Here is a 23942-nt window from a genome sequence, read left to right on the forward strand (position 1 = left end):
CTGGGTACGCATGTCCATCCTATCTGCGAGGGCCTATCTTGACCTACCCTGCTAATAATTTTCAGTGGCTGCAGTGAAGGTTCTCTCTAGTCTGTTGCACAGACGTCAGTGTACATGAGGCTTTGCTCCTGTTTGAACAAGGGAACCAAGTGAGCATAATTTTTTCCTGTTCTCCTTAACACAATTGAAAGTCATTTGATAAATCTTTCAGATATTAATAGAGTGCAAAGTTATCAGGTTCAACCTGATTTAAAAACTGAAATTAGGCTTTTCTGCTTGCTATGTTGTACCATGTGACAGGATGTCTGACTTGGCACCGATAAGATTTGCCTTGCGGAGTGTCTTGCTTTTGTTTCTCTTTAATGAATGAAAGTACCCATGGGAGGTCCACTATTAATACACTGAGCGGTTTCTTTTCCAGTGGCCTGCTGTAAGACAAATGGTGAATAGTAGAGCTCTCTTTTCTACTAAGACATCTGCCATTTTTTCTGAAGCTACTAGGCAGGAAAAGGGCAAAAAGAATAACTGATCAATATTATTCTGATCTTTGGACACTGATGTAAGACCACTTCCCTTACTTCAGATCCACTCTGTCCGACAGGAAAACAAATGTATACTGCCTGTATTTGAATTCACAAATAGGCTATTGTAGGCCTATCCATGTGATTGTACTGTACTCCTGGGGCACACAAACTATCCGAAACTCTCATTAGAAAATTGTTTAGAATATGTCAATAAATTAATTAGTCTGAGCTTTGCTTGGTCAGAAAAAAAAAAAAAAGAATTAACTGGCAATGGCAGCATCTGGGAACAGCCAAGCGCAACGCTGCATTGACGATGCACTGAGAGGAAAGAGAGGTGTGGTTTTGGATGACCCGTCGTGTCAAGTTACCTGTTACCTCGAAACTCAGGCGTGCTCTCGGCGAAATACTTGTTTACTTACCTGAGTGAGAACGGAGGGCTGTATACTAGTGCTACTATTAGTCTTTGCATCTGTTTTCCCTTTCGCACTAAATAGGCCGAAATAGGCCTTGAGTACTCAATAATATACTTTTCCTTTAAATGGATTGGTCTTGCAGATGTCTCGTGTTGCAGAAAGGAAGAATTAGAAAAGAAGGAAACTGACTGGAAGACGTACGTAAAAGTGAGTTATTTATTTTGTCATCGGTGCTTTTTAGTTGGCTCGATAGTTTTTCCGAATTATATTTCTAATTGAGTTTGATATAAATGTATTGGTAAGAGTAGGGTAGGCTAAATAACCGAAGTTAGGGAAGCTGAATTCTCGTGTAAAAATGGTGCAAACTGTAATTGAGCGTTCAAAACCTACACTGCAAATACAATTTCATCAGGCAACATTGAAATAATGAAATAGTCCCTCCCGAATGGTCGCTTCCATGTAAGAATGACACGTTAGTTTCGTAAATTCTGCTGCTGTGCTGCTATTCACCATTTAGCCCGCAAGTATAATTTCCGTGGATAATTAGTACTTAGCTGATTGGTAAATGGCCAAGGTATCAATTCTTGATCTCTATGTAATACTAAGAAAAGACTGGTTGAATTGTTAGTACCACAATGCATTATTGTTCATTTGTGCAGGTACACCAGCTGAATATGGATAGCATGTGTTAATTGTTTGGAGGAACTTCTTTTAAGGAAGCAACTTTGTCACCAGACCAGTGCAATGTGCCTACACTGTTATTAAACATGGAACCGGTTTTAAAGCCTGAAACTGACTATTTAAGATACATTGATGCATGACTCGTGATTTTCTCAGGTGCATTCTTGTATTGAAAATGATGATACCCCAAATCTATCCTTGGAAGCCGTTACGGGTCGTTATTTTGCCAGTATTATTTATCATCATATATAAAATAGGTTCTGTCACTGTATACACTTCGGTTTGAATATATCCCCCTGAGCAGCGTTTCGATCATTTTCAGAGATGAAAGGACAGTTGATCAAATTACGAGGACAATGTAATATTTTTGTTATAGAATTGTTGCCAAAGAAGATGCGTTCCTGCGAAGCTACAAGGCAGTTTGTAATAACACTTGCACATTTCGCCTTCACTGTGGTTACATTTTAATTTTAAAGTTTAATTAAAGTTCCATGATGCTCAGTGTATGGCCTGTCATGTTCTATTAGACAACAATTAACACTCATTTTACCATTAATGTAATATTACAGTAAAAACTTCACTTTTTCAATTCAAGTTTATCAGGTTGATGTTCCTGCCTGGCCTATATGGAGATTGGGTAGGAAAATAATAGATGACAGAAATAGATGTTGACGCATCCTTTTTTTTTTTTAACAATAATTTTATTTATTATTGCAGAGTTGATTGATCCCATTGTGGAGCAGGATAAAGCAAGAAGTCTGACACTTGTCCTTTAAAGATACCACAAAGTCCATGGTATTTAAAAGCCCTCTGAATAGATCGATTCATGTGCATGAATTCAGTGTTTCCCTTCCTATATTGAAATAAAAATTTAAAAAAATCTGCAGCCTGAGTAACACGTGGTAGCCTGTTGGAAACCACGTGAGCAGATCTTGCAACACAGTAGATGTATAGCTTAGGGCTGCTGTCTCTGCTGAATTGCAGTCAAACACGTACTGTTTTTGAAAGCCTTACATCTTAATCCATTCGATAAGAATTATGGTCTTTGACTGATGGCATTGTTGTTAAGAGTATGATTCTTGAATACTGATTAATGTATTATCCAATGGCAACAGTCACTTAAACTGAAAATCAAACAGGGCTTTAAATATATATATATATTTGTGTGTATGTACTGTGTGCAGCTTTACACAGCAATGTTTTTCAATATCAAAGCTAACAAATAGCTAATAAGCCCTTTTATTTCCTTTGATTGGGATCCTGCCTTTTCTACAGGAATTTCCAGTATTCAGATAAAACAAACCCATCAAAAAAGAATACACTCAGTATAGATTGAAATGACCTCATCATTTACAGTGCAAATCCCCTAATCATGCAGATTCACTTAAAGTTTGCTCCTCATAACCTCATTAGCATAAGAATAGTGTCTGGCACAGTGTGGCTTTGTTGTCTGAGTAAATTCTGATTTCAAAGCCTGTTCTTAAAACTATGTTAGCGATGGAGCTGCTGCAGATAGGGGATCACTAGATCAATCTTACGTTCTTGATCCCTGTTACAAAATGGAGCCCCTGATTGGAGTCATGTAGTATATGCAGGTGGTAGCAGTCCTGTGTTTTCCAATGATAAGCACTGCCTTAAGGAGTATATAAATATTTCAGTGGATACTTGATTTGATCTTGTAGGATGTGGCTTCCGGGCTCTGGCTTGCACTCAGTTGCTGCTTTTAGTGTCAGCTGTTGTGGCCACTCTATTGTCTCTCTTTTATCCCTGATTACTGTACTGTACATCCGGATTCTCAACACGTTAGGCTTCCTGGACAAATAGAAAGACCTCTGAGCGTGACACCTTTGCTTTGAGGTAGCTGGTGGATTTTATTGCATAGTCGTCTGTGCTGATTTACTGCGGGGATTGTTGAACACATTTGAAACGGTGTCGTAAACTGCGTTGTAGACAGGGGAAGACGCTTGCGTCGGACTCCCACAGCGGCAGTAACCGTGTTTTGTGAGTCAGTCTTCCACAATATTATCTCTGCACGGTTCATGTTCTCTCGCAGCCAAAGCACTGCGCGGAGGGTGCAGGGAACACTTTCCCAGGCCAGCGCCCAATACCTGATAAGATCTTCCAGTGAAGGGTGTGTTCGATCCTGGGGGGCAATTAGCTACTTTCACCCAGTTCGGTTTAGTTGACTGAACAGTATCTACTTCTTCGTGGCCCCGTTTTGATTTCAGCTCTGTGTTTTAGTTGGTTATTTGTTTCCTCATTGTACATACGTGGTCCAGGTGCTGCTGACCCACTCGAGCTTTGTTCCTTTAGCTCCCACCATTGTGGAACATGGAGAAATAGGCCTGGTTTTCTATTTCAACTATTAGGACTGTGTTCAGATGCAAAAGAGCAAGAGCAAGCGCCTTCTATTCATTTTAATATTTTCTGACAGGAAATACAAATATTAGGTCTATTCTGAGTCTTTTTGCAAAGTTATGACGAAGGTCAAACTATTATCATTTTAATGGATTTATTCTGTCAGAAATCTACTGATGTGAAAACAGACAGTCTTTAGCCAAATTTAAATGAAAACTGCTCCGATGCACACCATTTTATAAAGGTGCTGTGAGCAAAGATACCTGCTTCAGTCATTTAATTCATTTTGGACAAGGTTTGAGGTGGCTGTGGCCCCACCCACCTCTCCATGTAGCAGGGCTGTGTGAGAACAACTGGGAGCGTGTGCACAGACAGAATTCATGGTTTGTGCTGATGATAACTCAGCATCTTTAAATATTTTACATGTAGTGAGACAATGGCTCAACATGAATAGAAAAATGGGAGGTGACTGACTGAAAAGGTGGTCTTCTGTTTTGATTTTTGACATGCCTTCCAGACTTTTTTGTGGGCGATCTGACTTTTTGTTTGAGCACATGAGTTTAGTGTAGGCACCTTACAAATTCGCAAGTTTACGTTATATGGATATGTCAAATATAAGAAAATGCAAGCAAGGAACTGTCACGATGATGCAAAAATATAAAAACTTTTGGTTAGGATTTCCAAACTACAGCATTAGTGGATTGATCTTTTGTTTGAATCCAGACTAAAATAATCCGTTGTGCATCACAGACTGTTCTTGAATGTGCTCTTAAAAAGAATGAGGTGAGAATTCACACCTCGATGTTAACTACAGACAGCCAAAGACAGCCGTGGATTTTCTTGCGTAGGCACAACCTGAAATGGTAGATGCCTCGCTCTGCTCAGGGGTGTGTGCTGAGAGTGTTTGCTTGAGTCTTGTCAGATCAGGTGTGTACCGGTTGTGTTTGTTTTTCTGGGTGGTCATCACTCTTTCACACTCTTGATAATGTAGCGCTGTTTAGATTTGGAAAGGGAAGAGCCATTTAAAATCTTCAGGGCTGTTTGCCACCCCTCCTGTTGCAAACGAGCAGAAATGGAATATAGAAATGAGACATAATTAGAAATCTATTCTTATGGTCTTATGTTTGTGTCGCATATAACAAGTGACAAGCATGACCTTTCTCAGAAATATGGCCTATTCTACACGATGACAGGTGCTTCTGTGTGTGAAAATTACAACTATTGCTTCTGTGGGGACATGTCTCAGCTGTGATTTCCAAGGATAGTAAAACGGAGAATATTTTTTTCTTGAAATGACAATGTTAGGGTTGAAATAACTGTTACATCCACTCTTGTATTGAATTGTCAGGTTGTGTCGTAATGGTACGCTCCTCTTCTGGCTTGTCAATGAACAGAATAGAATCGGGTTAACGTGGTAAATGGGAAGTGATGGATGAAGACTCTGGGTAGAGGGTGTGAGGGGATTCCTGGCAAACTGATGATTTTGTGCAAGCTGTCCAAACCAAGATACCAACCCCAAATATTATACATACAGGTCTCGGTTTGGTGCTTCTGGGAAAGCCTATCAAGATGTCACAGTATTGGTGTTAGTTTGTGGGTGTGTGCGTGTATATATGTGTGTGTTTGCCCGTTTGTTTGTATGTTTGTGTGTGTGTGTGTGTGTGTGTCCGTCCGTGTGTGTGTGTGTGTGTATGTATGCGCATATGTGTTTGTGTGTTTGTTTCTGTGTGTGTGCTTGCGTATGTGCTTCTGAGTGCGTGTGTGTGTGTTTGTACGTGTGTGTGTGCATGTGTATGTGCGTGTGTGTCTGTGTGTGCATGTGTGTGTGCGTCTGTGTGTTAGTGCAAGTTTGTGTGTGTTTGGGTGTGCGTGTGTGTGTGCCTGTTTGTGTGTGTGTGTCTGTCTGTGTGTGTTGTATGGGGGTAGGGATTAGGGAACAGGGTTTAAGATCAGGTGTCTTGGGTCTGTCCTCTCCTCCTTGTCCTGTGGCAGAAAGGAGTAATTGTTCAGTTTGGTGGCTTTTATGTTGCCCTGGGAATGGGAGACAGTTTCTCGGCGTGGTGAGCTGCCTGTTTGTCCCCGAGCTGTCACCAGAGATACCAGAGTACAGATGCTTCCTTCTATGGTAGGCTGAAGCAGAGGACAATGGGCAGAACCCCACATTTTCTCCCAGACATACGCACACACACCCATAAAGCGTGTGATGAAAAATATGCTCAGAGATTGACTTCTAGGAAATGGTGGCAATTATAGTTATTTTCAGTCTTGACGTAAATGTGCACAGCTCAGAAAGTGCTCCGCTCACCTTGTTGATGTCTGTGCTTCTGGCTATAAAATAAAGCGAGCTGTACTGGGTGGGAGAGAGAAAGGAGGACAGGACTTTAAAATGATGAAGAGCAATGGAACATGAGGAATGAGAGAACGATGGACTATACCGGTTACAGAGTCTGCGTTCAGTCAGATTGGATTACCCTGCAGAAATGAGGGGCGAACCCTCTTCCTCTAATGGTATCTGACTACAGCCAAGGTCAGTGGAGGTATATGGCGAACAATCCCAAACAGGGGACAGGACATGGTTTGTTACTTTATCAGTTCAGCGTGCCCTGGCATGGGCCATCGAGTAATGCAATTTAGTCCCCCGCCCCCCCCCCCACGCTCTGGAAGGCCAGAGTTTATGGCTCTCCCCTTAAGATAAAAAAAAGAAAGAAACCTTTCTTGGTTCTCAGCTGCTGTTTATTCAGATTGTCTGCAGCGTGAGACGCGATCACTTTAAGCATAAAGTCCCAGCATGTTCTTTGTAGACATTCTGCCCCCCCCCCCCCCCAAAAAGAAAAAAGATTTTAAAAAATCTGATGGCTTCATAATGTAATCGTTGTTACTCTGAACTCATATGCACTGCAGAAATATTTAGCTTCATTGGGGCATGTCTGCGAGTCTCAACTGGTGACGTGTCACTGGAAACCAAGCCTTTTCCATTACAGATTGCTCTCTGGAAAGCTGTTGCACTGTACATGGTAACACAGGTATCTGATAGCGTTGCGTCCACCGTAGAACAACATCATTAGGAGTCAGGTTCCGCAGCTTTGTCATTAACACATTCATTGTTTTGTTTTGCGCCTCCAGTTAAACGTCTTATCTCCTGTGTCTGGCATTGGAACTTACTGCTTGAAATGGTGACTGATTTCTTTTTTTCCACGCAGATAGCAGTTTTTTTTTTTATTGCTTTGTTTATTCAACTCGCTGCCACCTCCCATATTTACATGCAGAGCCCTTCATGGAAAAATACAAGGAAGCCCGGAGGGACCTGCATGCTACGCTCTCTCCTTTCTTTACCTCTGGTCTCCTGAGAGGTCGCGCCCAAGAGGACTTTTGGCGACATGCTTTTTCTTTTGTTGCATGTCACACGTATATAAAGAGCCCCCTTATTACCTTACCCTTCATATTTTTGCTCTTGCTCCTGTGAGAAAGCAGTAAATCTGACGGTCGAAACGTGCCTTCTGCAGTTGAACGGCCATAAACTGCAAACTCTGGACCTTAAAGAAGAGGGAAGGCAGCAGTGTAGACTGAAAGGCAGGGATATATCAAGGGGTGGCATCCTGCCCTCCGGTGAAAAGTTGCCGTTTGGAAATGATGAGGCTGAAACCTGACTTTCTGTAAGGTATCCAGGTCTATAGGTTCCACACAAGACATTAGATACTGCTGTTCCACACCTGATGAGAGTGCATTATTCCCCACCTGGCCCACTCAGCTTTTTTTCAGAGTGATGGAGAAAGGTGAAAAACACTAGAAACCAACAATACCTCCGTCTTCGCACGCTAATGCAATTTGTGAATGGCCTTTAGAAACGATGACATCTGAGAACTCATTATTTGCAAAACAGGAATCAAGCTCACGTTAAACTTACAAAGGTAATGAAATGTAGATAAAGTTTTCAAGTCCTTTGCCTGAGGGTTAACTCGGCTGACTTTAATACCTTCCGATGAGGGTAAAGCTTTGTTGAAGCAACACTGTTTTCCCACTTCCAAACGTGAGACCTTTTTCGTGTTTTTTTTTTTTTTTTTTTTTTTTTGTAGTCCGCTTCTTTCTGTATAGCCCAATGTGCAGTACAAGCTGTGCTCTCACTGGATTGTGGGAAAGTAGTGGCGTTCATAATAAAGGCAATGAATAACTGATCTGCCAGTTGGTTCTTTTTTGCTTTTTCCTCATGTTTCCGGCTTTTTGCTGTGTGCTTAATGGCTATTGGACCTCGGTATTGACAGAGAGGGATAATAAGAGAGCAAGAGAAGGAGAGGGAAAAGGGGAAATGCTTGTTATGCAAAATGTGTCAGGACAGTGAAGACTCTGGATGGGAGGGGGGCTTGAGGGAGAGGGTGGGTTTTGGGGGGCTGGGGGCATCGTATCATGTGGGAATACCAAGATAACAGCCCAGGGTCAAAATGAATTTCGCAGTCACAGGTGAGAATTGTCAAGCGCCCTGATCCATTTCAGTTCATTTTCTTTCTGTTTCCTCTGAATCCGTATCTCACTCCCGTTCTTTGTCCAAGTCCTCCACGAGTTTCAAAAAATATTCAAAGAGTGTATATATTTCCTTCCACAGTCCCCCGCGGGCCATCTGGGGCACTGACATGCCTGCTGTTGCATTGGCTGTGCTGGAGGGTTGGGTGGGGGGCATCAGTTGTCACAGGCCTCCCTGGAGTTTTTGAAGGCCTGCCATTTTTTAGCTCCCCCCAACAAACTCATGTACACAAACACGCACACAAACGCATGCGGCAAATACAAACGCACACACACATGCACAAGCACAAGCACACTCTGCACACACGCGCATGTGCGCACATACGTTGTGCACACACACGCACTTGCCGCGAACACATGCGCAAATGCGCATGCACACGCACACGCACACGCACACACACACACACACGCACACACATTCGAGGCTTGCTGCCCATACACGCTACTGCCTTGTAACTCCATGTGACAGTCGCTACTTGTGACAGCCTCTCTGTGAGTCATTGCCCTTCCATAAGTCCTCTATGACCTCTTTCAGTGGGCTTCTTGAACCTAAATTTTGGCCAAAGAGGCAGCCAACCCATCCCAACCTGGAAAGTCACGTGGCTGGGGTGTTAGCTTGTATTTCAACTTTGAATCTTCACAGTGGTTGTGTAAGTCCTACACATCTTCACTGTAAATAAATTCTGGATCACCATCGTCATCATCTTACCACAAGAGGAATGTACCCAGATTTTAATTAAATACTGATCAAATCCCACTGTTCAAAAAGGATGAAGTTGCCAACAAAATATCACGCGGCCACAAAGTGTTGTTTGGGGGCAGGAGGCATTCACACTCCATTAATTAGGATGGTAGGTGGAAAAATGGCAACAGTATATGCCTCACCCCTTATCAAGACATTTGACATCACTCTAAATGATATGTTATTGTCCAGCTGTTTATTTGATGTGCAGTTTTCTGTGCTCTGTTCTGAGATTATAGTATTGAAAGTATTGAAAGCTACCTGATTGGGAAAGGAATCATTTTCCACATTTTCTGTGGGAACTGTTCACATTTTCCTGTAATGCCATGCCACATGATAGATGGTTTTTTTCAGAAAATACAGCAATTATAAAAGCCTGTATTGTGAATAAATAAAAATCCATGGATTCAGTTAAGATGGTGCACACATCATTGATATACATGTAGTACAGGACAATGCTCTTGATTCTACTAAATAGTGAGTACATAAGCTGGTATCATGCGTTCAATCAGTGACAGCATATAGAGCAGGACTGCCCAACCCTGCTCCCAGAGATCTACCGTCCTGTAGGTTTCACTCCTAACCCAGCACACCTCATTCAACAGCAAGAGATCTCATTCAGCTGCTAATTAGCAGAATCAGGTGTGTCAGATTAGGGTTGAAATGAAAACGTGCTGGATGGTAGATCTCCAGGAACAGGATTGGCCCCCCTGCTATAAAAAGTGTAATGATGCAAAATGTAAAACACATAAATTTGTATACACGTATTGCATAAAATCAAATGGTGTTGCCTACAATATAATGCATTTGTAAAAAAAACTTTTTTTGCTGTTATTTTGTAGTCTATCAATGATGCATGTAATATCTTAGCTGAATAAAAATGTACTCTTTTGTAATGCTCTTCATTCAGTGCATTTATAAAAGCCTGTTTCTGATGGGCCTACTGCCTGAAAGCCTAGCATTATTGAAAGAGACTTGCCATCTATCTGTTTGGGCTTGTTAACCGTAGGCTGAAATCTTGGTAGTCAATTTAATTCTTACTGTCACCTGTCAGAGATGATATTTATGATGGACAGAAAACCAGGTGAAATGTCTGATTCTTTATATTTGTGAACCTCTTGCTCAGTGGTATTTTTATGTTTCTTCTGTTTTGGGACAGGTGGACCTCCATGATGCCAGGGCCCATCTGAAGCTTCACAGGGTGCCCATGTAAACTGTCTCGTCTGTCCCGTAGGAGGGAATGGGATGTGCGATGAGGAGGTAACAGAGGGCCCAGAGGCCCAGGTTGGGATGGACACGTACGTGGAATCCACCACCTGGCATTGCGCCGAGCGCCATCTACCCAGTTCACCATATGTCCATGACAACCTCCATGACTGGCTGTCAGTGGGACCTTTGAGCCAAGATGGTGGCACTTCTGTGGATAGATCCATCCAGTGAGTGTCTCTTAGTGGTGCAGCTGTTCGTTGTGCTCTGTTGTTACCAGTGAGTAAATTGGCATGTCTCTCTGTCCCTTGTGAGGCTGGAGGAGATGTGGACGCTGTGGCGTGAATTCATGACGGCGCACTCCCATTTTGAGGATTGGCTGCAACTGGCAGAAAAGTCAACTGCTTCCCCAAACTCCTCCCATGTCTGTTATGTTACTGCCAAACAGGAGCTAAAGAAATTTGAGGTAAGCCAGATGAAACAGACTGCGCTTGATCTTGGTTGTTTTGATTTGAAATAGCCTGTTTTTAACCTGCCGTGAGGTCCTTTAGTATTTTCTGTAAGCCTGATGATGTGACAGGAAGTGCAGTAGCCCTGCCACACTGTAGTGTGATTGTATATTAGCGACACACTGAGGGAAAGCTCACCGCTGTCATAAGACTGTCTTGCGCAAATCCACGTGTAACGTACACCACGCCGGAGGACCGGGCCACATGTCGAGAAGACGCGGCAGCAGATGGTGGTCCGCGTTTCCCTGGGCCTCCCGCATACGGTCAGGAAAGCTGTCATGGTTTAGTGGCAGCCCAGCTCACTGGCCACCTGGCCTGCTTGCCCCCGCTCCAGACTCTGCGGTCCGAGAGCAGAGCCCGCCTGGCGCAGCTGGACGCCCTGACGCAGCGGCAGCGGGTCCTGACCCGCCGCTTTGGGGGCCCGGTGGCCAGGAGGTCGGTTGGCATGGTGCGGGAATGCTGCCAGCGCTGGGACCTGGTCAGCGAGGCAGTGGATGGCATCTGCCGTCAGCTAAAGGTATGAGTACTCCCCCCCTGCTTAGCCTGACACGCTGAACTGGGCATGGCTGATCGCAAAAAAATACATAGAACACACACATTTATAAACACAGACACATTTACACGCACACACATACACACACACACAAACACACACATTTATAAACACAGACACAATTACACGCATACACATACACACACACACACACACACACAAACACACACACACACACATTTGTAAACACAGACACATTTACACGCACACACATAGACACACACACACAAACACACACATTTATAAACACAGAGACATTTGCACGTATACACATACACACACACACACTTTTATAAATACACACATTTACACACATACACATATACACACACACATTAATAAACACAGACACATTTACACACGCACACACACAAGGGTAGATTGGGAAGCATTTCAGAAAATGTCTTTATTGCTCAATGTCACCAATAGCAGTGTCATTTCTGTGTGTAATCGGCTCTCTGCCTATCACAGTGCGGCATATTTTGAGGCTGGCTTGCTCACAGTTATTAGATACATGGTTTCCAAGCTAAAGGCCAGAAATAATGAAGAAACATAGAAAGGAATTAAACTCATTTAATAAATTGTACTAAATCTGAAAAACTAGCCTATAGCAGGGATACTCAAATGTGGCCCTTGAGGCCAGTAGTGCTGCTGGTTTCTATTATTCCCCTATAATTAGAGATATTTTAAACCTGAAACACCGGGTGAGTTAAATTTCCGCCCAATCAGTGACATTAATCTATCAATTAACTATCAGGTAGAAAAGAAAACCATCAGTACTACTGGTCTCGAGAGCCAGGTTTGAGTGTCCCTGCCCTTAGCCTTGGAACATATTTGAATATTTAAATATTTGAAATGGAAACTGCCGGAAAGTGTTTTGGATGCTCTACTGCCTGGTGTTTCTAAATAAACATGCTCTCCTCAGACGCAGTAAACTGCCAGTCCCTGCTGGTGTCCTGGTTAATGGCCTGTAATGCTGTTTCCCTATCCACCTGGCTATCTTCCGGCCAAAGTAACAGAACAGCTAGATGCTGGCGTGAAAACAGGTCCCCAATGTCTGTGTAGTGTCAGCAGTTGGCCATGCTCTCTCCCTCAGTCTTTTTTCCCCCCATCTCACAATTGCGGGGAATTTCTTTAGGTCGTTCAATAAATTTAATTAGCAAATTTTTTATTTCTCTCTTTCAATTACCCAACCACCCTCTTCCCAGCGCTCTGTGTCTCAGCGGGAGGAGTTTGAGAACCAGCGGGAGGAGATGGCGATCTGGCTGGCGGACATGAACCTGCGGCTTACGGAGGTGGAGCACTTCTCTGGGAAAGACAACCATGAGAAGATGCGGCAGCTGCAGGTATGGGGGGTGGGGGTGGGGGCGGTCCCTCCACTTCTTTCATACGCTTCTGCTCCTGGACGAGCATTTTTTGGGAGGTTATTTCCTTTGTTCAATTCAATTAAGTTACTCTGGTCAGAAAACAATTGTTAGGTCTTTACTGAGGGTCCGGCCACATTGTCTTATCAGGGATCTCCATGAAACTGCCACATCCAATACTGTGAAATGCAGGCAGTGATTTAATATAATTGCTTCCCGCTTATCGCACGCTGCACATTTATTTCTGTCCTATGAGCACAATGGGATGAGCTCCAGCTAAAGCAGAAAATTCAAGACAACTTGGCGGCAGCTTAAATGTGGGAGGAGCTTGTTGCCATGGTGATGCAATGTCATGGTGGCTTTGTGCAACATTTTAAAAACTTTTAAGCACCTGATAGTATCTAAAGCACTGGTCCGAAACGCACACCCGGTTCAGTTCTGCGTCCAGCGAATTTTCCGCCTTGTTCCGTTTCTCTGAGGGAGCCCTGACAGCAGGGTCCCCTGCTTTGCCACTGAATCCTGCTTTGGCTGTGCTGTCACATGGGATGTGTTTACAGTCCATCCTCAGCATTTGTGTGGTCCTGCTCTTAGTGTGAGACCACACCCTTTTCTCTGGGTGGCACGGCGGCGCGGTGGATAGAACTGTTACCTCATGGGTTTGAATCCTGGCTGGGGCCTTTCTGTGTGTTACTGTGTTCTGTGAGTTTTTATGCTCTCCCCTCCCTGCAGGTTAGGCCACTTTGAGGGGCATTAACAGCCATTGCTGTAAAAGAGCATGCATGCTCAGTGAACCTACCTTGTGGCAATAAAGGTTAATTGAATGACACTGGCAGGGACTTTAGAAGCGTTCATCTCATCCCAGCACACAAACAGCTTCAAACTAAATCAAAGCGCATTTTTTTGTTCAGTAGGATGCACATTGATTTGTTGGACTGTGTGGAGGCCGTTGGTGGGTGATTGCCTGGGCACAGCTGATTGGCCCTCCTGTGTTTCTGGGTCAGAACTTTCAGGATGCAGTGGGGGAAAACACGGTGCGGCTGAACAGGCTCCTGGAGTGGGGCGAGGCTCTCGTCCAGGAGAGTGAGCCGGCCGACGCCCAGGACATCGAGGCGGGCCTGCAGGACCTGCTGCTCTACTGTGCCTGCGTTTTCGAAGGGGTGGGCCAGCTCCACACCCGGCTTCTCAGCATGAGGCTGGTACGGCCCTATTGCCCCCCCCAGCACACACACACACACACACACACACACACACACACACACACACATTCCTCCTCCTTACATCTTCCTTTCTGACTGACTCTGGGATGTCAGAGCCAATAACCTACAAATGGGCTGGCTTGTTAAACTACATTTTACAATGCCTGATGTCACTGTTTTATGGATGATCTGGGCAGACCTCCAATTCAATCCACTCGTCTACTCTGCTTAGTGCTTAGTAGGTCCCAGTACAACGACTGGGACACTGCTGCAGGAGGCATGATCTTTTGGATGAGATGCTAAACTGAGATTAGTTCAGATTCCTAACCCGACTCTCAGTCTGGCTCTGCAGTCCTTCCCTACTTTAATTCGCTTGATAGCTCCCTCTTTCTCAGGAGATTGCTTATAGTTGAGGTAATTGAGGTGAAAAACCCCCTTCACTGTAGAGCTCTATGATGTCATTATTTATACTAATGTGCATCACCTTCATCCACCGCTGCACAAGGATGCTGCAGGTGTTTGGCTGTCCACTCCTTCCCTCCTGCTGTATTAGGTTGTGTGTATGCATGTGTGTGTGTGTGTATGTGTACGTCTGCGTGTGTGTTTATGTCTGTGTGTGTCTGTGCATGCATGTGTCTGTGTGTTTCTGTGTCTGTGACTGTGTGTGTGTCTGTGATTGCAGGAGAGAGAACCTTAGATTTTGCAGGTGAGAACATTGTCTGTTTTCTTCCCCGAGGTGTTTGAGGAGGACTGGTTATTGGCCCCGCCCCCTGACTCGGGATGCCCTTCTGAGATCCCACAGGAGGATGAAGACGCGACTGAGCGGGGCAGCCTGTCCAACCTGCGAGGCCCCCAGGCCCCATCCGGCTCAGACCACCTGGTCCTGGAATGGGACCCCTCTGTGGATGTAGGGGGGTCTGTTTCATTTGATGATGCTGACTCCTCATACTTCAGTGCCATAACAGGTAGCTAGCTATAGAGTTGTGCATCATGCAGAGTCTACAAGGGTAAACATTTCAATCATCAAACCTCCACAGAAATTCATGTTTAATTTAATTAAATTTAATTGGACAGGACACTTACCCTGCTGTCTAAACATACTCCTTTTTCCACAATCGTCTTTTCAAAATGTAGGTCTAATTGAGCCAAAGGGAATGCTCTAGGTACACTCTTTTTTACAGATTATTTTCAGGCTTATCATTCATATGCAAAAAATTCCTTGGCAATTGAACAACTTTACTGAGAATGATTTTGAGTTTTGAATTTGCTGAATTTGAAACACAAAATTAAGAAGGCAAAATATTGCCACCTTGTTTGCAATATTTTGCTTTCCCGATTGTCATCAGACCTGACTGACATGCCAAAATTTAGTTTCAACATGTAACAGTCTAAATGGTGTAAAGGCACAGATTGCTTGAGGCTCAGACCATTATCCGTGCACATTAATCCTTAGCAATTGAACCGGTTGCAAAATTGTTTGTTTTGTTGAAGACATAATCTTCAGTGCACACGGCACGTAGTTTTCAGTTTTGGATCTTTCGAAACTGTCAATACAGGTTTTGACAGTTGAACTGAGGAAAAATAAAAGCAGATGGGTCTTTAAAAAGGCTGATTTATTGGCATTGGGTTTCATTGTTTGTTCAAAGGACGCTTTTATCAGGGCAAAATACAAGAGCTGTGGTTTAAATGTCAGTGAATGCAAGACTGAGTCATTGAACAGGGTTGCACTACACAGAGGAGTCGCCATCCAAACATGCCAAGAGAAGGAGTTACCTGAGCTCCGATGGGTCCAGGTCAGATATGACCATGGACGGGACACCAGATATGGTGAGTACTGGTGATCCAGACCAAAACAGTCAAACTCCTGATAGATAATTATATTGGTGTTACTACCTGGAACAAGCAAAGAAGGGAAGGGCCATCTGTTTTATTCACTGACATGATCCAAAGAGAGTAATTTGGTTTAGGAACATTTAGGCTATTTGCTTTCTCTTACCACTTTTATTGGCAGTTTTTTTTCCACTTTATTTCACTATTTTTATCGGGTTAACTACACACACCAATAGTTGTGATTACAGAATATGTTTATTTTTGATATAGATTTATCTGTTGAGAATATTTACAATCCTTTCTGCATATTGCCCTCCAATTTCCCATCTTGGATGCACCTGTCTTGTTTGTAAAGTATTAGTTTACCCAGAATGCATTGAAATTTCCCTTGTGTACTAAAATGGCTATATTCCACTTTGGTCCCTTACATTTTTAGGGCAATTCTTGCAGCCGTAGGCTTATTCTACTTCAGGCTGAAGTGTATATTATTCCACAACCCCCCTGGGTGACGGTACATTATTTCCATGTTGGGTCGGATTTCCATTTGTTAAAACCAACCAATGAACACAGAGCAAGTGCAGTCAAATTGGGTGAACAGTGCCTCTGAGTCATGCACTGATGTGGTTTTTCTTTTCCTGATTGTTTTCAGAGCACAGACGGCAATGCGGAGCATGCAAGCCCCGTCTCATTTGCCCAGACCCTGGCCCCCGGTATGTCGCTCGTCCCTTGTTTGTGTCTTTGCTGTGCAGGTGACCTAGCCCCAGACGTGCACACAGAGGCAATGGCCCCCCATGCAAACAGCCGCTTTATCTCTGATTGCCCATGAGAGATGGTTAGCGCCAGGACTGTCATCTGTGTACATTAGGTATTTTGCCAGCACAGTCAACTGCATGAAATCACTTTGATGCATTTGCCGAGCAGACATCCTTGCCCAGAAAATTGCCAATGCCTCCTGTTTGTGCACATTGTCTGCTGCACTGCGGGGAAAAAAATGATCTTGTTTACTTTTTCATCGTTCTCATTTCAGAATTAATAAAAAATAATTATGTTATTACTTTTCCACAGGATTTCCATAATGTGGTTGTATTCTGATTTATTATTGTAAATTTTCATTATAAATGTGATTTTGGAAATTAGGACCCTCATAAATGTTTTTTTTTGTTATACTGAATCACCCCATGAATTTTAATCCTTCATACTGCTTTTTTGAATTGATTGAATTTTTTTATTTTGAAGTAATTTAGATAAATTTGTAAAATACTGTGCTCAAGAATGTAAAGGCCTTGTACCACACTGGCTTTGACTCAGCAACCCCATTATTCTAACTTGATGTCAATGGTGCTACACCGTAAGTTGACCTGCCACTGTGGTCATGGACATTTTAAGTGTGCTTGTTCACCTCTGAGTGTATTTTTAATGACTGACAGGTGCCAAAGAGGAAGATAATCTCCATCTGAGCCCCCAGAAGACCTCCACGCCCGGCAAACACCTACCTGAGCTTGCGACCTTTGACCCAGAGCGCATTAGCACCTGGCTCGGCCACATCCCAGCCATTCATGAGCGAACGCCCTGTTCCAAAGCCGTACAGACTGGGCTTGCTCAAAAGGTATCTGTGCCCTGCTTGCCCAATCATCCTGCTGTGTATTCTGTTCTTGACTGTTTGTATTTTTTCTTTCTCTTTTCTCTTGAAATGTGAGAAACCAGATGATAGAAATCACTGCAGAGAAACCTGTAACAGTGCAGACTCGTGATCTGTTCTGTGTGTATTCATTTGTACAGGCCTTTTCACTTGTTCATACACAAGTTACCTTGCATCTGTGGAACTCGCTGATTTCATGTTTAGAATTCTCAACACAATATTACCAGCACCCATGTTCTATGAATAGAATCATATCGATATATTTGCATGACTAATGCTAAAATAAAAAGAAAAAAGAAAAAAGTCTAGAAAAGGTTGTCTAAAAGGCTTTCTTTAACTCAGCCAAGATTACAAAATTTCTGGTTTGACCACAGTCACAAGTTAATGTTGCCACACAATGATTAGGAGTCTGACTTTTTAAGTCAACAAAAGCTAGTAAGGAGACATTAGCATTTCAAAAACATTCCAGTGATTTTGTCTGCTGGGGACGCAATTCTCAACTCTAAAGGATTTAAATGAACTTGGGTGTTAACTGGCTTTTTTGGTTCAGGAGTAATTATGGGAAAACGTGGGGGACTGTCACAGTAAATACCACGGGGCCACAGTAGCATGTCACAGCACAGCAGTTAAGTATAGGAGGTGGCTACGTTGCTGATTTCATTTGACCCCATGGGAGCAGGGTTCTGTTTCCTGACATCTCATTAGTTAATGGAGCCCATCTCTGAATCCCTGGTGATTTGTTGCCTGCCATTGTAACAAAAGGGTGTCATTACGTTGAACGAAAATGTTGTGGTGCCCTATCCCGGTATTGAACTGTTTGTTCTGTGTGTTTTGTGTGTCCTGTGTGTGTGCGCGTTTGTGTGTCCTGTGTGGGTGTGTTTTTTGTTCTGTACCCTTCCTGAAGATGCCATGGCTTAGCCCTAGCTTTGAGGAGTGTCATACGCCTTGCCCCCCCCTATCAGGGGACTGTGAGCCCCTCCATGTTGGAACAAACTGCAGAGGACCCCCAAACCCTCTGGTATGCCATGGCAGTGTTTTTTTCCATGTCTCTGTTTATGGGAGTTTATCATAGTCAAAGTCTGTTCTGGTGTGCCTGTATGCTTGAATCTGTCAGACGCATAGCATATGAAACTGTAAACGCAGACAGCTATTAGAAAAGGTGCATTTGTATAAACTGCATGCGTTTAATGTCTTGTTTTTTTGGTTTTGGCGGGAGGGGGGAGGAGGATATAAAAAATGTGATTAGCACCCCCTGTGTGGAGTGATGAGGTTTCTGTGAAATGGGAAGTCTCCCACATACAAAGGAATTACTAAATCAGAGCACGTCTACCTCCGTACGCGAGAAAATCTGTGATTGCTCAGAAAAAGGAAACAATGCAACCCCTTCCTGCAGCAGGATTGTGTCAGTCTGCTGGCCTTTCACAAGCACACATTCAGCAGGTTCCTTTGTTATGCTTCCTCTAGCCTGCTGAGGAGAAACGGTGCCAGCGGGGGGCCTTGTTGGAGGCCGAGATTGATGCTGAACAGCGGTAAGAGAGAGAGAGAGATTTGAGGCATCGACCTTGAATGCTTCATTAAGAACTTAATTTAGAACATTGAATAATAATAAAACCACTTGCATATCTACTGTCATACTAGCCTGACAGACTTATCATGATTATCTACTTCACACATATTGAACCCTGACCTTGTTCAAACTCAAAATATTGATTTAGTGTGTATGTGTTTCACTGTATTTGTCAAATGTTTTATTGATGTTTTTCAGTGACGCTTGTCTAATGGTATAATGGCTTTGAGAGAACAGGTCATTGCAAGTGCTGTGCTGATGTTTTCATCAGAATTGTTATATTCTATATACACTGTTAATGATAATATACACTGTTATTATCATTCATTTATTATGCTATATTGACAAAAAATCCTGAACTCACTGTTTGCTCCTCATGAGTCAGTCAGCAGCAATTATTAAGTCTTTTCTGGGTAAAAAAAATGCATCTCTGCTATGTCTGCTGGGTTCACATGCTTTGATTGATCTGGTTAATTGGCTAAATGGAAAAAACCTGAAAAAGGAACACAGTGGCACAGTTTCCAGTATCAACGCTACTACACAGGAGAGAAGCAGTTCAAAGCGGTGACGAATCGTGAGGACTGCAAATGGTTCCTGCTTGTGCAATTCCAAATTCCAAAAATGCATGACAGAATTGTATCCATGTCACTTTTACCCACTATCTTGAGACCCCTCAGATCTATTGAAAATGTGGCTTGTCATCCTCTTAATGGGAGATCATAATACCAGTTCACCTTCCCAGTTCAACCTCTAAGGCTCTATCTGTTGCAGCTCTATAAATTCAGGCGCAAATAAATAATGTTTGGCAATGAAGCTGAAAATCTTATTTCATAATTGGACATAATTGTCTAGGTATTTAAATGATCATTAATGGCACACAAAAACTCTCAGGGCCAATTGCAAACATACACTAAAACTGAAATAATTCCTTTAATCTGCTTGGCCTCCTGAAGCTGATTGGGCAGTTTTGCCAACTGTGTAAGATGCTGTTTGAAAATATATACGTTCAATGAACCAATAGAATGCAATATTTTGGGGTTGTCATTCACATGGAGAGTACCCAGCTGGTCCGAATCATGTTGCACATGCTGTGGTCCTTTTTGACTCATACTTTGCAACATTTTGACATTTTGCACTCATGTCTTACAAAGTCCTGTTTTACAAAGACCTGTGCAGTAATTAAGTTCAGAATTTATAGGTATAAATACATATGTGACTGTTTGGCAAGCACTTGATAATGACATACGCTTTTAATTGATGACTACTAATGAATGAATACCAATGACAGAGAATGGCAAAATGTATGCGTTTTTAATCAACGTGCTGAGAAGGATTCTGTATAATAGTAACCCAGTAATGTTGAATTAAAAATAACACACATTTCAGAGCAATTCAGCCTCGGCATTGACAGGTGCATGCACAAGGGAGAAGAATGATTGCAAAGTACACAAATGTTAAAGTGCATTACCCCATTTTAGCGGTGCATTTGGGTGTGGCTTCAAAGCTGGAAGACCATAATGCAGTGTAATGGGATTAAAGGGATTGCACTGTTCTAATGTTGTCTCTGTTGTGGTCGTCTTATGTCCCCCACCCCTGCAGGCGCAGTGAGGGGCCATTGTGGAGGAAAGGCTTTGGCCCCTGGCTGCAGGGGGCCCCGCGGCTCGCCTGGCTCCTCAGGGCCTCCGTCCTGCTCTACGCCCTAATGGCCCTGCTGCTCGCGCTCTTCATCTGGCTCCTGCCTGGCGCCCACGTCCCCGCCTGCCGCCACGGCAACACCCTCAACCGCTCCTTCCACCTCCTGCTGCGCTACGTCAATGGGCCCCCGCCCACATGAGGGCAGAGGACCCCGCCACTCCACCCCCGCCAGCACCTGCCAGTGCCCCCACCCCCCCACCCCCCCCTTGCAAAACCAACAGAGAAAACAGACTGGCATGGCATAATGGTGCACTGGTTTGGGCACTGGACACTAACCAGAAGATTTGCATGTTTGAATCCCTGGTGTTGATCCACTTGGCCAAGTGTTTAAACTGAATTACCTCAGCAAAATATTTGGCATGACAACATAATTGAGTGATAAACCACGTACGTCACCCTGTATAAGAAGGTTTAAGGCCAGTGCATAATGAAATCTAATGTCAGCAATGATTTGATTGAACAGCTGGTGCAAAATTACCCATCATCCCTTTGCCTGTAATAAGCATGGTGTAGTAGTCTACACAGAGAGGATTCTGAACAGCCAGTAAGAGTGGTTCTTAAGTTTAGGAATCCATTATAAAAATGGTTTATAGTATTAATGCCTCTGTATAATAAATTGAAACAGCTGTCCTAATAAGCATTAGGTTTGTGAGGGATTATCTGATGATTACTATTATCCAGAAAAAAAGCCTATTGTTTATCATGTCATTCTTAACAATTTAATTACTTGAATGTTAACGACAGAAAAAGACAGCCTGGTATAATTTGAAGTAGTCGTACATCAGCAGAAGTGTCCTGCACCTGATATTATGAAGTGCCTGAGCCTGGAGTTAATGTTGTAAATGCTGGGGCATTGATGGGGCACTCCTGTGACTGCAGGGATTGCATTGTCACCCTGCCTTGCTTTGCTGATGATGCTGGAGTAATACTCATAGGGTGTGATAAAACTGTGTGTGTGTGTGTGTGTGTGTGTGTGTGTGTGCGCGTGTTGGGGGGAGGGGTTGAAATGAGCTTTTGATGCACAGTCAATGAACTGGCCCATCTGGTGCGACACCAAGAGACCCAGCGGGAAAAATTATTTATTGCCTTTTATACATCATCAGTGAACACCTCACATTTATGGGCAGTCTGTCAAGAGGCAGCAGGACTCCTGAGTGATAATAGGGTCTGACGTGCTGTGTCGCTGTGCGTTATTATTGAGTGAACGTTAATGCACATCACCATACGCATGAAAGTATGTCCCCATGCTGAACTAAGAGTAGTGTTGAAAAGATGCATTGTATTTGGTGAAATTAACAGCGATAAGCAACTATCCTTGCACATGCTTAGTGTGTAGTTGGAATGAGCTAGTTTACTGTTGGGTCTTTTGCTAGTCTTGATTTTTAGCTGCCTTAAAAACTCTCGCCTTTGTTTGGAACAGATTCTGCATGAACAGATGAACCACTGCCTTTTAGTGGTCTGACCCTTTGTCTTGTGAGTTGCACCTATTAAGATGTAGCAGAGCTTTAACTCCAGATATCTTGGCATACTGGAGATGATGCCATTTTTCTATTGTATTGTTTTCTTGCACTTTTAGAAAATTTGTATTTTTATTTTGACTCATGAGATTAACTACATTTGTGTTATGAAATAAAATAAGTTGAATAAGAATGAAGGCAGGTTGTAATTAATAGATTTTTTTGTTTTACTTTATTATTACTGCAATAAACTGTGAGTGAAAGAAAATGAGTTCATGGCCAAGCATGGGGATTTCATTTACCCACGCTACAAGTATGTGTGTTACTACACTGCACACTGAATGAGGGTTTTATCCTTGTTAAGAAATAATAATTATACTCGAGAATGTTTAAAATTCACTTAACATAGAAATCGTTTCAGTTGGAAGTACTTGCAGATGGCCTTTTCACCATTTCATCATACACAGTGACAGACACAAATCCAGACACAGAAAAACTCAAGCGGGCTGCTGGTTTTCAAATCCTGCACTGCACGTCCTCTTAAAGGAGCCCATCTGTTAAACTTGGTTAACCCTGGGGCCCTGGACAACCCCTGCCGACAATTAGCAAAAGAGCAAACGGGTCACACATGGGGTCGCTGATGAGAAAAGGCGGTAATCTTTTGTGAGTGTGTGTGTGTGTGTGTGTATGCGAGTGGAGAGAGAGGACAAGAGGGAGGGAGAGAAAGGGGGAGGGGTACGCGTGGGTGTAGGCGATGCCATCTATGGGGAGTTTGAGGACAAGTGCAGACAACAGAAGAAGGGGAACAGAGTGACATTGAACCCCGGACAGTGATATATGGCTCTGCAGCCCTTGCTGCCAGCTAAGTGCCCATACAAACGGAACAAATAAATGCAAGTGTTTTCCGTTTGAGTAGCGGATCACAGCAGGGTGGTTTGGCACTCTGAGGAAACGGATGTCTGTGTCCTGACTTGAATCTTCTGACTTGACAGAGCGAAGGTTACTTCTATTTGCAGAAAACAACCCCCAGGTGGCTGGCTGGGGACGCCATCGTTGACCAGTGGCTGGTATCGGCCATCATAAGCAACCCCTTACGATCTTTTGGCCATCAATTCACCCTAAAGTGGTGACTGTCATCCCAACCAGATGATATAAGATTAAGGAGACTTACTTGCTAGTGTCCTTTGTGGGAAGAAATCAGGAGGACATCATTTCAGGACCAATGAGCTCATATTACCTTGAATTGTATGAATAATGTTCAGTCTAATGCTGAACCACTGCTGTTTATACCTTTGTTTGAATTCATTCAATTTGTAAGTATATGAAGACACACACTTGGTTAAGCAATCTGTTAAACGACCAATGTAGTGCTGATAGCATAAATTTCTCTTAACATCGCTGTGAGAGATTACTGCTGATTCAGAGAGGTTGTCGTAAAAGGTGTTTAAAGGCAGTGCTTGTTTGCCACAGACCGTTTGATTAGCACTTCTATATCAACTGATCCTAAAGCACAGGACCCTGGGACTGGATTCACATTTCGGCTGAGTAAAGCTGTGTCAAGTCCAGCCAAACGGTGAGGAGTGACTGCCAGTATGGCAGTAATCCACTCGCGCTGTTATTTCTGTAGTCGCTTAGCTCCAGTCAGTGTTTCATGAGGCCCACTGTGAAAGGCAACAAAGAAAAGACAGCAGAA

The 23942-nt window shown here is 43.3% G+C and overlaps 1 protein-coding gene across 6 annotated transcripts; it reads left to right on the top strand.

The window, feature by feature from the left end:
* The first annotated feature begins 863 nt into the window (after positions 1-863).
* Positions 864-22446, top strand: si:ch211-137a8.2 (uncharacterized protein LOC777613 homolog). Of its 6 annotated transcripts, XM_035385809.1 has the most exons (14): positions 864-1144; positions 2336-2413; positions 10393-10669; positions 10755-10905; positions 11283-11465; positions 12710-12847; positions 13867-14061; positions 14798-15026; positions 15782-15888; positions 16541-16601; positions 17319-17497; positions 18435-18548; positions 18995-19059; positions 20697-22446. In XM_035385809.1, exons 3-14 carry the CDS (start codon positions 10479-10481, stop codon positions 20929-20931), a joined length of 1848 nt encoding a protein of 615 aa, XP_035241700.1. In that variant the 5' UTR covers positions 864-1144; positions 2336-2413; positions 10393-10478; the 3' UTR covers positions 20932-22446. The 6 variants fall into 6 exon arrangements, with proteins under 6 accessions (XP_035241700.1, XP_035241703.1, XP_035241701.1 ...); XM_035385812.1 differs by lacking the exon at positions 2336-2413 and having other exon boundaries at positions 10468-10669; XM_035385810.1 differs by lacking the exon at positions 2336-2413 and having other exon boundaries at positions 864-1134.
* Positions 22447-23942: the final 1496 nt, after the last annotated feature.

This window comes from Anguilla anguilla, chromosome 12 (genome assembly GCF_013347855.1).
Source record: "Anguilla anguilla isolate fAngAng1 chromosome 12, fAngAng1.pri, whole genome shotgun sequence".
NCBI classification, from domain to species: domain Eukaryota; kingdom Metazoa; phylum Chordata; class Actinopteri; order Anguilliformes; family Anguillidae; genus Anguilla; species Anguilla anguilla.